A 14774-nucleotide genomic window follows, 5' to 3' on the forward strand; every position below is an offset into this window, starting at 1 on the left:
TGGCACAAGCCCTGAAAGATGGCAAATGGCCTAGTAAATGTAATCAGTCTTTGAGGTGCCACAAGATTCTATTGCTTTGGCTATAATAATCAAATAACTATCCTATTGGAATTACTATGTATAATTAGCTCAATAACAGGCTATTGATAGTTATGTGTTCCTAATGTGAACTGCATTTATGGCACCCATCTTTCCCCGTTTACACTGTTAAGTTTCACTAAGTATAGTTTTATAGTGATGACAGGCATCGATGTAATGCTGAAGACCATAGTAATAGTTTTATAGCTGTTTTGTTTCAACAGCAGAAACATCAAAAATATGTAAGAAGGACCTGTTATTACAGTATTAGTTGTTTCAGAAAAACACTTACACCATAATGGCAAATCCTATGGCAAGACTCATGAAAAGGATGGTATTAGAACTGAAAATTCTTCATTAAAATATTCTCACTGAAAACAGCTCACCACTGAGTTCCTTTATTTACAGTGAAAAAAATGTAATAATCCTGCTATGGACAATGTCTTTTGCATGCACTCATCTAAAATCAACATTATTTTGTTTACAGCTTTATTACACATAATTGCCACCATATAAACATAAAGAAACATAATTTTAAGATGCTCCAAGGGGAAAAAAAATAAAACGTAGTTCATTTTAAGAAATTTACACATTAGATGGAATATATCTATATTTTAAAAAAATACTTGTACACATGATAAAGGTCGGGATGCTTGTGTTGTCTGTAATCCTACAACAATTTTAAGTCAAAGAATGAGGAATCCTAAAAGGGGGAGAAATAGTTACATGAAATGAAATGCAATAAATTACATTATCCCACTAAAAATAAACTCTATAGCTTTGGAATGGAAGTCCTGCATGAAGATTACAGGTGTTACATTGCCCTTTACTTATTTGTATTGCATTGTCACGACCATTTGTATTGCATTGTCACTTCCTTCTGAAACGTCTTCTTGCACTCTCAGATTCTCCCCTTAAGGTGGATTTAAAAGGAGAATCTGGGGTCCCTAGTTTAAACACCATTAAAAATTATGCTGTTTGGGGGTGGATTCCAGCATCACAGTGGCTGCCCATTGGGGGTGTGTATGTGCAAAACTTAGATTTTGCACTGGGCTCCATTTTTCCTAGCTATGCCTCTGCCCGGAGGGGAGAGCAGAAGGGACTGTCGGCTGCCAGCTGGGAGCCCAGCTGAGGGGGCGGGGTGGCAGGCAGGGCAGGGGAGTCTGCTGTCCCTGGCCTTGGAGAACTGCTTTTATAAGCACTGAAGCCAAGGGTGGGGCTAGGAGAGGCGTGACCATGCCCCCAGGGGCAGGTGGGGGCATGGCCCCTCCCCCGAGCCCCCCATAAAAAAATCTATACCTACGTCCTTGCCTGGCACTGCCTGTTTCTCCTGGGGGTTAGCAATAAAACTATCCCATACCTGAACACCAAGATAGAAACGATACACCTCAGGGAATCAGATGCCGGGTGCGTCTCTCCCCAGTACAGGGATGGGCAAGACTCAAGCGTGGCAGGAATGAAGTGCCAGCCAGTCTGCTGGAGCATATATCAGTCTTGGATTCATATAGGCGCACACTCATTAAAACGGGAGCTCAAAGCAAGTTCATAGTGCTGTGGACCACTTTTTAACCAATAGTTCATACGCAGCCTTAACAAATACACCAGTTACGCAAAGGAATAAGCTGCAGCACAGCAGCCAAAACTCTGCTCAGATCTGAGTTCGATCCCGATGGAGTTGGTTCCAGCTCAAGATTGACTTAGCCTTCCATCCTTCCATGGTCATTAAAATGAGTACCCAGCTTGCTGGGTGTAGATGACTGGGGAAATCAATGGCAAACTACCCCGTAAACATAGTCTCCATAGCACTGGCGTAATGCCCATTGGGCAAGGTGGGCAGCTGCCCAGGGCATCACCTTGTGGGGGGCATCAAAATGCTGGGTTCGTTTTGGGGTATTTTAGTGGTTTTCAATTGTTGGCCTGCAGGGTGCCCCTATCCCCCATTGTTTCCAATGGGAGCTAATAGGAGATGGGGGCTACAGTTTTGAGGGTCCATAACTTTGGCCCCCCTGAACAAAACTGCACCAAACCTGGGGGTTATCGTTAGGGCAGTCTCCTGATGAGACCCTGAAAGTTTTGAGACTTTGCCTTCAGAAATGTGCCCCCCCCCCAGCCTGCAATCCCCATTGACAGCAATACAGAAAACTCAATGCAGAACAAAGATTCTTGGGCAAATTTTGGGATGTTCTTGCAGGGAGGGCATTCTTGGATGTATGAGCACCAAAATTTCAGGGTATCATCTGGAGACTGTCATGATGGCACCCCCAATGTTTGGTGCAGTTTGGTTCAGGGGGTCCAAAGTTATGGACCTTCAAAAGGGTAGCCCCCATCTCCTTAGCAAAGAATGTGGGATGGGGTACCCCATTTGAGGGTCCATAACTTTGGACCACTTAAACCAAACTGCACCAAACTTGGGGGGTCCCATATTGCTGTCAATGGGGGTTGCAGGCTGGGGGGGGGCACATTTCTGAAGGCACAGTCTCAAAACTTTCAGGGTCTCATCAGGAGACTGCCCTGATGATACCCCCCAGGTTTGGTGCAGTTTGGTTCAGGGGGGCCAAAGTTATGGACCCTCAAAACTGTAGCCCCCATCTATTAGCTGCCATTGGAAACAATGGGGGATGGGGCACCCACTTTGGGAGTCCATAACTTTGGACTCCTTGAACTAAAACTCACCAAACTTGGGGAGTAGCATAAGGACAGTCTCCTGATGATATGCTGAAATTTTGGTGCTGATATATCTAAAAGTGCACCCCCTGCAGGCACCAATGTCCTGGTGCAAAAAAAATTTGGTCGTGGTGGAGTGGCCGCTCATGGGGGGGGGGGCATCTAACTCAGGTTTTGCCCAGGGCTACAGTTTGCCCAGGGCTGCCTCGTTACGCCCCTGCTCCATAGTAAATGTTGTGAAGTGACATCATCCCATTACCTGGTACTTGCACCGGGGATTACTTTTACCTGTACACCATCTTATCCATTCTACTTTAAAAGTTTCCTGACAATAAACTAGATTATGTAGCTTGCTTTTTAAAATGTAGGTTTTAAGTTACACCTGTAATGGTGAGTCAGGCTTTGAATGTGTTTCCTGAGTGAAGTGTAAGATAAATACCTTTCAACGAAATGCAGTTGATCTCCTCCCATTGCGTGGCTAAAAAAAAAAACACGTGTCAGGAAAGAAGGGAGTAGTTTTGAGTACATCTAACAAGAATGTCAACAAGATACCCTTTTCAAAGTGCATTTGCAGTATTGGTGGGCTTGAAGAATATTCAAAAATGCTTTCCCATTTCTGTAAATCAGTTACATAGGATGTTTCATTTCAGAGGGCAGCCATGTTTGTCCGCAGTAGACTGGAGCCCAGAAATACCTCCATGTCCTTCATACTTCCCAACAACTGCAGATAGCATTGCTCTCTTTACTAAATATGCCTTTCACATTAGAAGGAGAGCCTTCCAATTCTGCATTCATTCTTCAAAATATTTGAATATGTTTGTTTTACTGTTTGCTGAAACCTTATCTACCTGTTTCAGCCCAAATAGACCAGTTTGGCCTGAGCTCATCAGGGTCTTGGAACTAAGCAGGGTCAGTCATGATTAGTACTCAGGAGACCACCAAGAAAGTCTGAGGTTGCTACATGGAGGAAGGCAATGGCAAACCATCCCTCCACTCCTATAGTCTTGAACACCACAGTTGGGGTCACCATGAGTTGATTGCCACTCAATAACACATACATCTTCTCATCTACCTGTTTACTACCTACTAGTTCTGCCTGCTGTGCATAATTAATAGTTAATGGAAAACAAACTGTCAGCTATTAAGCATGCATAGTGTTAACAGTGCAGCAAGTTAAAGTTCAAGCAAAGGCTTGAACTTTAGATCTGTACCAGGATGGGATAGGCCCTGCTTTAGGGAGACAGATGGGTTAGGAGAGCTGCAAGAGCACTTGGGCTCAATTTTCAACCTTTGACCTCACTGCCAAACATCAGGATGAACTGTTTTTAATATTCCAGTTCTGGGTCAACAAAAAAAAACCACAGGAGCCTAGAATTCTACATCTTTTAGGAACTTTAGCCTGATTCCTGAGAATATGACTGGTCTCAGCAAGACGCTCCCAGGCTGAAAGTAAAGGACATGAAAGGCTGCCAGCATGGTTTGGGGATCATTTCCAAGAAGGAAAAATCTGTCCAAAAAGCTTTTGCCTCATGCTCTCTTTCCACAAGGAAAAGGTAAAGTCTCCATATAGGCTTAGTTAGCATTACACTTTATTGTTCTGACTGCAGTAATTGCCTTCAAAGTATTGCCAGTTATTTGGGTTTTGCAGAATTTATGCTTATCTATTAAAGACTGGATAGCACTGAGCTTCTCTATCTCTTTCCCTTTTTCTCACATGTACACTGATCTCTGGGGGTGGGGGCAACAATATTCAAGGGAGATTCAGAGGAAAACAATGAAAAGAAGAAGAGTTTTGGATGTATATCCCCCTTTCTCTCCTGCAGGAGACTCAAGGGGGTTTACAATCTCCTTGCCCTTTCCCCCTCACAATAAACACCCTGTGAGGTAGGTGGGGCTGAGAGAGCTCCAAGAAGCTGTGACTAGCCCAAGGTCACCCAGCTGGCGTGTGTGGGAGTGTACAGGCTAATCTGAATTCCCCAGATAAGCCTTCACAGCTCAGGCGGCAGAGCTGGGAATCAAACCCGGTTCCTCCAGATTAGATACACGAGCACTTAACCTCCTACACCACTGCTGCTCCAAGGACTCTTGATGTTGGCAGACATTTTAAAGAAGGCTTGGTGAGAACTAGTTTGCCACTTCAGAACCTCCTGAGATTCACTTCCAATTGATCCCTCCATTCAAGCTACTTGTTAGCATCATGAGCTATCTGGGAGGAGGGGCATAGAGGCTTCAGCATCATGAAACATTCTTCTCAAGGCAAGATTTTTTGGGGGGAAGCCACCTTGAGTCACTATGGTTTGTGGGAAAGATGACACATACATATTTCAACTAATTAATTAACAGGGGCATTCAGTTATAATGTTTTGTATGCAGTGGGGACTGATGTACTAAATTAAAATTTTACAAATACCCTCACAGCACCTACATTTCAAGGGGTGGGGGAAATGTAACAATCAGTTTGAAAGATAGAAAATAAAAATTGGCATACCCTGAAGATAAAATATCCCCTGCTTTGAACTCCTCCAGGTATTCGAAGTTCTTCCTGAAATGACAGTAGATTTCAAACATGTTTAAATGGAAACAAACATGTTATAATGTGATAGTTTTATTAAAGCAAATAATGGCCTACGATCTGTGAGGATTTTATTTTCAAAAAAATTTCACAAAGCCTGGTTTCTTTTCAGTTCTTGCAGAGAGCTGTCCACTTGATCAAAACTATGTACTAAACCAAATGTGGAGTCTGGTTTATAATGACGATATGTGGAAGAAATAGAAGATGATGTAACAGTGATTAAGTATATGTGCCATGAAGTTCGAACCTCATTTCAGTCATGAAGTAGGTTTTCCAAATCGAGGCCTGCCCATGTTTTGAGGAAGATCATTGTTTTGTTATGATCTCTTTACTGGTAAGAGTCAAACTAGGTAAATCATTTGGCCAGAAACTCAGTCATGGTTCCTGACCCTGCTCACATCACTGCCAAACATTAGTTGAGGGAAATGACATTTCCAAGTATGCTATACTCATGTTTGGCTTGGGACTGTGTTATGGGGGAGTAGGAGGAGGTTATGTCTCCCTCATGCCGTTTTCCCAACACAAAGTGGTCCAAGGGTATTATTTCCTCAGTGCAAGCCTGCGCATGCATTGAATATTGCACATGCAGCATGCAGGGGGTAATAAAGCCTACTAGAACCAGTTCAGGAAAAAGGGGAAGGCAGAGTGCCCCCCTCCCCCACGCATGCCACTGTTTTGAACCAAACTGTGTCTCATCACACTCACAAAATTTGTTTCTGTCAACTCACGTTTGGCAGGGACATGATTAGAGTCAGGTCAGGGAATTGTGGCCAAATACCTAATCTTGTTTGGCCCTGAGACACATGCAGAGGCATGTCATGAAACCCAAATGACTTGCAGTAGTGGGAAAGGATTATTTGCCTTCTCTACTGTTCCCCCTTCCTTCTTCCCCTCAACCTGTGTTTCTGCCCAAAAGTTCCAGACATGTCCCCCCTCACAAACATATATCTAGAACCTTGAGAAGGCAGGTATTTTTGAGGAAAGACATACAGAGAAAATGTGGTGTACTTTGGAAATGATTGACTACCTCCAGAGAAGGTAGCCTTCCCTGGTTTAGTACCTGCCTAACATCTATTTAATCAAATTTAATGGCATGCATGTAAATATTACCTTCGATTAGAATAAAAAGTAAGCTGAAATTAAATTTTCTCTATAATTGTAGTATTTTCTGTAAGGCTAAAACAAGCAAAAGGTTAAATGAGATCCCACAATAACAAATACAGGCTGCTCCACCCTTTAAAATAACTAGGTAAGCTGTCAATGTGAATAAAATGAATGCCAAATGAACAACTCTCATCAGCTTTGAGAAACAGTAGGATGCAAGTAAGAGATTCAAGAAGAACTAAAAGTTGACACTTTAAAATAGGTGTGACCAGTCGTGCTACCAATATCGACAAGGGGGGTTGGGGGGAAGTACCACTCAAAAGATTTACCAAGAGAGCATGTCAATGGGGGCTTACTCCCAGGAAAGTGTTCTTAGGACTGTAGCACAAGAAGCAGGAAACGAGGCAGAATTTAAAACAAAATGTCATGGTAGAATTAAATAGAAAGTATCAAAACATACATTGTGCATCTGTTGACAGGACATAAGGCAAATATAATGTGAATAAAGCATGGTTACAGCTAAATATTTTAATTTAAAGTAGCCTTTTGTAGAACTAATTTTTAAGATTTTGATACATGCATATCACAAGATTCCACAGAAGTCCGGGAGAATGGAAACAATGGAATGCTTTATATTACAATTTCTGCTACATTCAAGGGCTAGAAAGAGTTCTAACAAACATAAAAATATGTTAACTGTTTCTGCCATACAACTTCAGACACCCTCCCTTCAACTGTCTTTTGAACAGCCCACACATTATCTTCTACTAACAGGGATGTTAGAAACCTCTCTGAGAAAGTATATTATTTTCATCACTACTCTTTTGGATTTTCCTTAAAATTTCTGGTGTTTTCCTAATGAAAAAAAACTTACAATGCAGTACAATACAATAACCTTTATTAGGAATAAAGTGGAAAAAAGTCATTAATGAATTTCAGAAAAAAAAATCAACGTCAGCTCTAGAAAACAGCCATGACAAGAGTACCTCAACTGTTTCAGTTTTGGCCTATCAACCCTAGCAAAAATCAATATGGAAGAAAGGCTGATTCCGCATGGGCCAAAAACAGCAGTGTGAAAACGGTGTGAAAACGGTGTAAAAGGGTTTATACTGTTTTCACACTGCTGTTTTGGGCCCATGCGGAATCAGCCTAAGTTTTATTGGGTAAAGAAGGTTTTTTTTTCTTTGAAAATAGGTTCTTTTGATTTCTGCGAGGAACACCTCCATGAGGAAATTTAAGATGCAGAAGAAGACATCTGGACATGATGATTCACATTACTATAAGTATAGTTCCAATTCTACAGCTGTCAAGAGAGTAATCATCTTACAAGAATTTTCTAGTTTCAGCTAGTTGTAAGCCTCTGCCAGGTGCAGAGTGCATTTCACTCCCACACTTACCATTTATCTCAAGGACAAGTTCCCAGGCTAATCTGCAGCTGAGAACTTCTGGTGGGAAAGGGATGATCTGCTCATTCTAATTCCCCTCCAATTGGGAGGGGGCAACTTGTTCAAACGCTGCAAGATTCTGCTAGGGCAGCCCCACAATTGGTTGGGAAGGGTCATCAGACTGTGGCCAGCATTTCCATAAGATGGTCCAATGCAACAGTTAGCGATTCCCTCCCCCCCGCCCCCCCCTTGCTGCCAGAAAGAACCTTGCTCTAAGTGCTGAAACCTTTGAATGGGTTGGTCTCTATTGCTCTTTCTCTTAAGAATAATGCACAGCAAGGACGGAGGTAAGGGGGGGTTTCTCGGGTTCAAACCCCCCATTACATGTCCGAAGCTCCACCACCACCCCCCCACCACCCCCATTTGTGGGCTTTTTGTATTTTTTGTGTTTTCCGGTTATCGGCCTGTAGGGGGCACTAGTTTTAGGCTAGCAGCACCAAAATTTCAGGGATTTGCTGGGTGACTCTCCTGATGATACCACACAGGTTTGGTGAGTTTTGGTTCAGGGGGTCCAAATATATGGAATGCTCCATCCCCCATTGTTTCCAATGGGAGCTAATATAAGATGGGGGCTAAACATTTGAGGTCCATAACTTTGGCTCCCATGAACCAAACTTCTCCAAACCTGGGTGGTATCATCAGGAGAGTCTCCTACTGATGCCACTCAGGTTTTGTGAAGTTTGGTTAAGGGGGTCCAAAGCTATGGACTCCTAAAGGGATGCCCTCATCCCATTGTTTCCAATGGGAGCTAATAGGAGATGCGGGCTACACATTTGAGGGTCCATAAATTTGACCCCCATAAACCACACTTCACCAAACCTGTGTGGTATAAGCAGGAGACTATCCTAAAGATACCCTGAAAGTTTGGTGCTGCCCCAGATTCTCCTTTTAAATCCACCTCCTTCGGCATGGATTTAAAGGGAGAACCTGAGGTCCCAGTAAACATTGAAAGTGATGCTGTTTAAGGGTGGGAGATAATCCACCCCAAAGCAGCATCACTTTTAATGTTGTTTTAACTGGGGACCCCAGATTCTCCCTTTAAGGTGGATTTAGAAGAAGGAGGAGGAGGAGGAGCAGGAGGAGGAGCAGGAGGAGGAGCAGGAGCAGGAAGAAGAAGAAGAAGAGGAGGAGGAGCAGGAGTTTGGATTTATATCCCCCTTTCCTGTAGGGGACTCAAAGGGGCTTACAATCTCCTTGCCCTTCTCCCCTCACAACAAACACCCTGTGAGGTGGGCGGGGCTGAGAGAGCTCCGAAAAGCTGTGACTAGCCCAAGGTCACCCAGCTGGCATGTGTGGGAGTGTACAGGCTAATCTGAATTCCCCAGATAAGCCTCCACAGCTCAGGCAAGGCGGCAGAGCGGAGAATCAAACCCAGTTCCTCCAGATCAGAATGCACCTGCTCTTAGCCACTGCTCTTAGCCACTACACCACTGCTGCTGGGGTCCCTAGTTTAAATACCATTGAAAGTGATGCTGTTTGGGGGTGGATTCCAGCATCACAGCAGCCCCCCATGCGGGGGAGGGGCGGAGGCACAAAACTCAAGATTTTGCACCAGGCTCCATTTTCCCTAGATACCCCTCTGCCCAGAGTGGAGGACAGAAGGGACTGCTGGCTGGGAGCCCAGCGAGTGGGGGTGGGTGGGGGAGGGGAGTCTGCCGCCCTGGCCTTGGAGAGCTGCTTTTATAAGCACTGAGGTTTGGGGGTGGGGCTTGGGGTGGCATGGCCACACCCCAGGGGAGGGTGGATGCGTGGCCCCACCCCCAAACCCCCCATAAAAATCTATTCCTATGTCCCTGCTGCACAGGAATAAAATGTGAACACATGGACCCCCTGTTAATCTGGCTACAGATCCTGTAACAAACTAATTTCCCATCTCCAGGTTCAGTTTGGGTAACAGAACAAACTGTCTGCCACTCTTCCCGATTTTATTTATGTTTAATCAGAGGATCAGCATTACTGTGCACTCATATCTCACTTTTTATTTCTAGACCAATTTTCAATAAATTGTGAAAGTGTCTGTTGGCTGATTACATCCTTTTCCTTTGAAAACTGGCTAAGTAAGTTCTATACCCCTCTAAAATATTTATGAGTAGGTCATGTACTCATTCTTTTTGTTCTGTCTTTTTCTCTCCTTAAAGGCAAATGATAGGTTGGATAATTCATCTTTAATTATCTCTTCAGTACCTCGTGGGACAGTTCTAACTGAATCAGATTCTCTCAAACAGAGAAAGAAGGAAAATAATATTTATAAAAAGAACAACTTAATTTTATTCAGATGAGCAAATCCTCAACCAAAGAACTGGATGATTAATTCATATCACTATGAAATTCAGCTTCCTTGTTGCCTTTTTGGCTCTTCTGCATACAGAACCCACGCCAGAGCTGCAGTGCCTGTCCCCATTAAGCAGCTTTTCATATTCCAAAATAGTTGGTGAGTATTTTAACTTCTCTTTTACCTTCCAGCCCTTCCTTAAATCCGTGTCTTCTCTATCTCTCTTTCTCTTTGGTCTCTATTTCCCCACTTATCTTTTTCTGAGGTATTTGATGCCTTCTAATCCCTCACCCTACTCTTTCTTTTTTTATGTTTATTCAAATATTTATAAAACACCTTTTTACTATCTAAGGCTTACATCAGCAAAAACATACAATAAAACCCTTGTGAGTGACCTTGCTTGAATGGCCTTGCCTCTACAATAAAACCCAATCAAACTACAACAGTAAAAATGCAACTAATCAATAAAAACCATATTGCACAGTATTAAAATTCCTTATTCTACAAATTTAAACAAGGTCAAAAGCTCACTGAATCAAAATTTACTCATTTGCTTCCTCATAGAGTCCCCTGGGAGAACCCATAAATTAGATGCTGCCATTAAAAGGGAATCAGAGGTTTCCACTCACACGTCTTATGATGCTTTAGACAGCATCTTGATGTGGGCCTGGAAACCAAGTGAGAACAAATGTTGCTATAGCAAAGCTGTACTGATAAGAGGCAGCTATCCCCTGTTAACGTGCACTGGTTTGGATGAACTCCAGACATTTTTTCAAGAGCAGCTCTATGTCCAGGACGTTGCACTAGATCAGTTTACCAGAGCATCTAGAATGTAAACAGATCCCTTCTGTCCAACAAATCATGCAGTTGGTAAACTAGACATCCCTGGTAAAAAGGGTTCAGCATCACTACCACCACCTGAGCATCCACGTGTACCTCTGGATGCAGAAACACTAAATTGCAAACCTACATCTTAGCAGTGTTGGAATACAGCCTCATTCAAGGCAGGCTGGACTCCTATTCCACTGTCAGTTCCATCTGTGATGATTAGCAAATGGTTTGTGTTCCCCGCCCCCCACCCCACATTACTCAGACTCCTGACCTTCATCTTATTTGCCTATGAAATCAATAGTTTCCCACCTTTTCTGCCAATAGCACAGCACCTCTTACCTCTAAGGCTTGCACAAAGTTTTCCCCAACCAATCAGAGATTTCCCTTCATTTACAGATCCTGTGCTTTTATACAGTAGTCTGAAACTGTCAGCGTCCCATGAGCAGTTCAAATGTTTGAACATGTCATCCCAGCTGTTTGAGGGAAGGGTGGGTTAACTTCACAACCAGTTTGTAGTTGATATGATTTGTCTTTGATAACTGTATTTTTGTAAAGGGCCATCAAGCCACAGCCAACCTATGGTGACCTCAGAGGGGTTTCTAGACAAGAGGTGACAGAAGTTGTTTGCCGTTGCCTGCCTCTGCATGGTGACCCTGGACTTTCTTGGTGGTCTTCCATTGGTCCTTTCTGCATAGCACAAATTAAACATCTTGCAGATTTTTTCAAAAAAACCGCTTTGGGTTTTTTGTTGCACTGAGTGGACAAAAAACCATTGCCGTGAAATGCAGGTCTTTTCCCCACCTCCCCTACCTCCACTAGCTCTCACTCGTGCCCATCCTTTTCTCCCACTTATGATTCTCTGTCCTGCCTGCCTTTAGGTAAAGGTTTCCCACGAAGGTTTCCTCTGCTTGTAGCTCATCTGTGCATGATTTCACTGTGAAAAGTACATGAATAAAGTTTGTTTTGCCTAGTAATCCTGTACACATGTTATTGTGTTCTTTTTTGTTTCGTTTTGTGTTGAGGGAGCTGTCTGCGAAGCTGACAGCTCTAAATATGCGCATATTGCAAATTCTCATATCCTGTCATCATATTCGCAGAAAGCTCCCTCAAAACAAATTTTAAAAGGAAAAATGACACATATGTGAGATTGCTAGGCAAAACAAACTTTATTCATGTACTTTTCACAGTAAAATTGCATGCAGAAGAGCTGCAAGCAGAGGAAACCTCCATGGGAAACCTTCACCAAATGGCCGGCTGCATGGAGGATCTCTGCAGCAACACAAAATGGCAGGCACAAGAAACAAAAACAAAAGAGTGTTTAAAATCACTTGGGAGGAAAAATAATATGTTTCCTGCTCTCCACAGACCCCATCTTGGCATAAGGAATCGCTCGTTTAGCGTTTCTTAAACCCCCAGGTTGAGCTGAAATAAAACATCCTGAGGGCATTTAGGGGAAAAAGCTGTGCAGAGTTCCTCGCCAAAACACTCCCCCCTCCCTCCTCTGGGTGTTTTATTTAAGCTGTGCACTAAGGACCTTTCAAATACTAATCAGAGCTGATCCTTCTTAGCCTTTGAGATCTGAGGAGATCTAGTTAGCTTGGACCATCCAAGTCAGGGCTGAATACACCCAATTAAGTAGAGTGATATGTGGAGAAGTAAAATAGTGCTGACCAAAAAACGGACCAAAAAAAGTACAAATTTAAAACTAACCAAGAGTTGTGCCGGTCAAACCTTTTAATCTCCTTCAGTCTAATTTCAATTACAAAGGTCAGGTTCTATAAATCAAGTCTGGATTGGTGTCTGTTTCAAATGTAAGCCTTTGAGAAATTTGAAAACGAGAATGCAAATTCGCAGTGCAAATTCTAAACAGACTAATATTCTTACTCTCCTACATAGTAAATTTCTACTGCAGTTGACTTGGAAATATATGCTACACAATTCCTCGGTTAAACTCATGGTCTAAAAAAAACCTCTACACAAATCCAATGCCTTACAGGATGACACTGATTGTTCTCAGAGGAGCCAGGGCAACTTCAATAAGAGTTAGAATTTTGCTTCAAGGAAATCTAGTAAGTTTGCAAAACTGTGGCATAGCAGTCCAATTAGAGCAGAAATAGAGAGGATTGTAACAAAACTACTTACTAAATGAAAATCTGACTTTCCTTGTTGAGTTTTTTTAATGGTTATTACTAGTACACTACCATCCTTAGATTGCCTCAATGTAATCTCTTTCATCAAACATTAGTAGGAACTAAAAATTAGTTCCAAAAGTCAAAGACCAATCATGATATTTTGAAGACAGAAGATCTAAATGGGGTTCTTTGTAATAGTGAAATAAAGTAATAAAGTAAGCAATTGGCAGTTTTCCGGGTTGTATGGCCATGTTCCAATAGAATTTTCTCCTGACGTTTTGCCTGCATGCAGGCGGAATGTCAGGGGAAAATGCTACGGAAACATGGCCATACAACCCAGAAAACCCACAACACTCTAGCGATTCCAGCCGTGAAAGCCTTCAACAATAAATTGACAATTTGTTTCCCTGAGATGGCGTCCTAAAATCTACCACCTCAGATAGTTCATCCCACCACATCAGAAAGGAAAAGTTCATTCTTGTAATAAGGTGAATGAATGAATGAATGAATGAATGAATGAATGAATTTGTATGTAGCCATAAGCCATTTAAAAAACACCAATTATATAAAAATGTTATATATATATAACAAGGTGAGATCTATTAGTTGTATGAATGGTAACTGATATCATGGAAGACATAGTAGCCATTTTATCCACCAACCAGAAAATATACCTCATCAAACTCAGCAGGACTTAATCCTGATTACATATATTTATGGTTAGGGTGAAGCACTTCAAAGAGCAAAAGTCTGAACTGAATAGTAATCCTGAAATCACCCACCCTGTGACTTCTTCTCTCTCATCACTTTAAAGAAAATAGTTAACCCCCTCCCAAACATTCAGATAGACAAGTGGAGGGATTCAAGAGGATACCCCAACTTTTGGTACCAGTATGATGGACAATAAACACGCTGAAAAATGCAAGGCTTGTTTGTATAGAACTGCACTATGTTGTACTAACCCATAGGGTCCTAGCCAGTGGTGGGATGCTGCAGGTTCGCACCACTTCGGCAGAACCGGTTGTTAAAATGGTGCTGGTAAACAACCAGTTGTTAAATTATTTGAATCCCACCACTGGTCATAGCTCTATTTGGTTTTTTAATTATTTATTATATTTTTATCCCACCCTTCCCAGCCAAAGCCAGGCTCAGAGCAGCTATCAGTATGAAATGATTGCAATTAAAACCATAAACATGTATATATATTACAGTATTAATAAACAATTGCACCCTGATCATGGGCCCCAGATGATGGTATTATTTCAGATTCATTCCCAGCATGGGGAGTCACAAGATGCTGATGGATAGGAAAACTGGAAAGGAGAGGAGGGAGAGGAGAGGAGAGGGGAATTGAGGGAAAGAGAGTAGGCAAATTTTTGGGAGGAAGGGAAATTCTGGACTGTAATATTGAAAATATTTATTTCAATCAGGACTGCAGAACTTTAAATGGAAAGATATCGTAATTATTTATTCATTCATTCATTCATTCATTCATTCATTCATTCATTGGATTTTTATACCGCCCCATCCTCAAGGGCTCTGGGCGGTTTACAGATTCATTTACAGATGAAGGGCTCTGGGCGGTTTACAGATTCATTTACAGATGAATGCAATCACTGATAGAATTTATTTCCAGTTTTTGTTCTCCTTTATGTAACTTTTTAACATACTGCATG

General features: G+C 42.3%; 1 protein-coding gene across 3 annotated transcripts in view; it reads right to left on the reverse strand.

The window, feature by feature from the left end:
- Positions 1–460: 460 nt before the first annotated feature.
- NMU (neuromedin U) overlaps positions 461–14774 on the reverse strand; it is a 31851-nt gene continuing 17537 nt past the window's right edge. For all 3 annotated transcript variants that reach the window (XM_048509659.1, XM_048509660.1, XM_048509658.1), the window contains 3 exons: positions 5231–5284; positions 3182–3220; positions 461–781 (listed from right to left, as the gene is read on the reverse strand). In XM_048509659.1, coding sequence (XP_048365616.1) covers positions 3185–3220; positions 5231–5284 — 90 coding nt within the window. In that variant the 3' untranslated portion in view covers positions 461–781; positions 3182–3184. The remainder of the gene's footprint in view (positions 782–3181; positions 3221–5230; positions 5285–14774) is intronic.

The sequence above is a fragment of the Sphaerodactylus townsendi genome, linkage group LG10, assembly GCF_021028975.2.
Source record: "Sphaerodactylus townsendi isolate TG3544 linkage group LG10, MPM_Stown_v2.3, whole genome shotgun sequence".
Classification (NCBI taxonomy): Eukaryota; Metazoa; Chordata; class Lepidosauria; order Squamata; family Sphaerodactylidae; genus Sphaerodactylus; species Sphaerodactylus townsendi.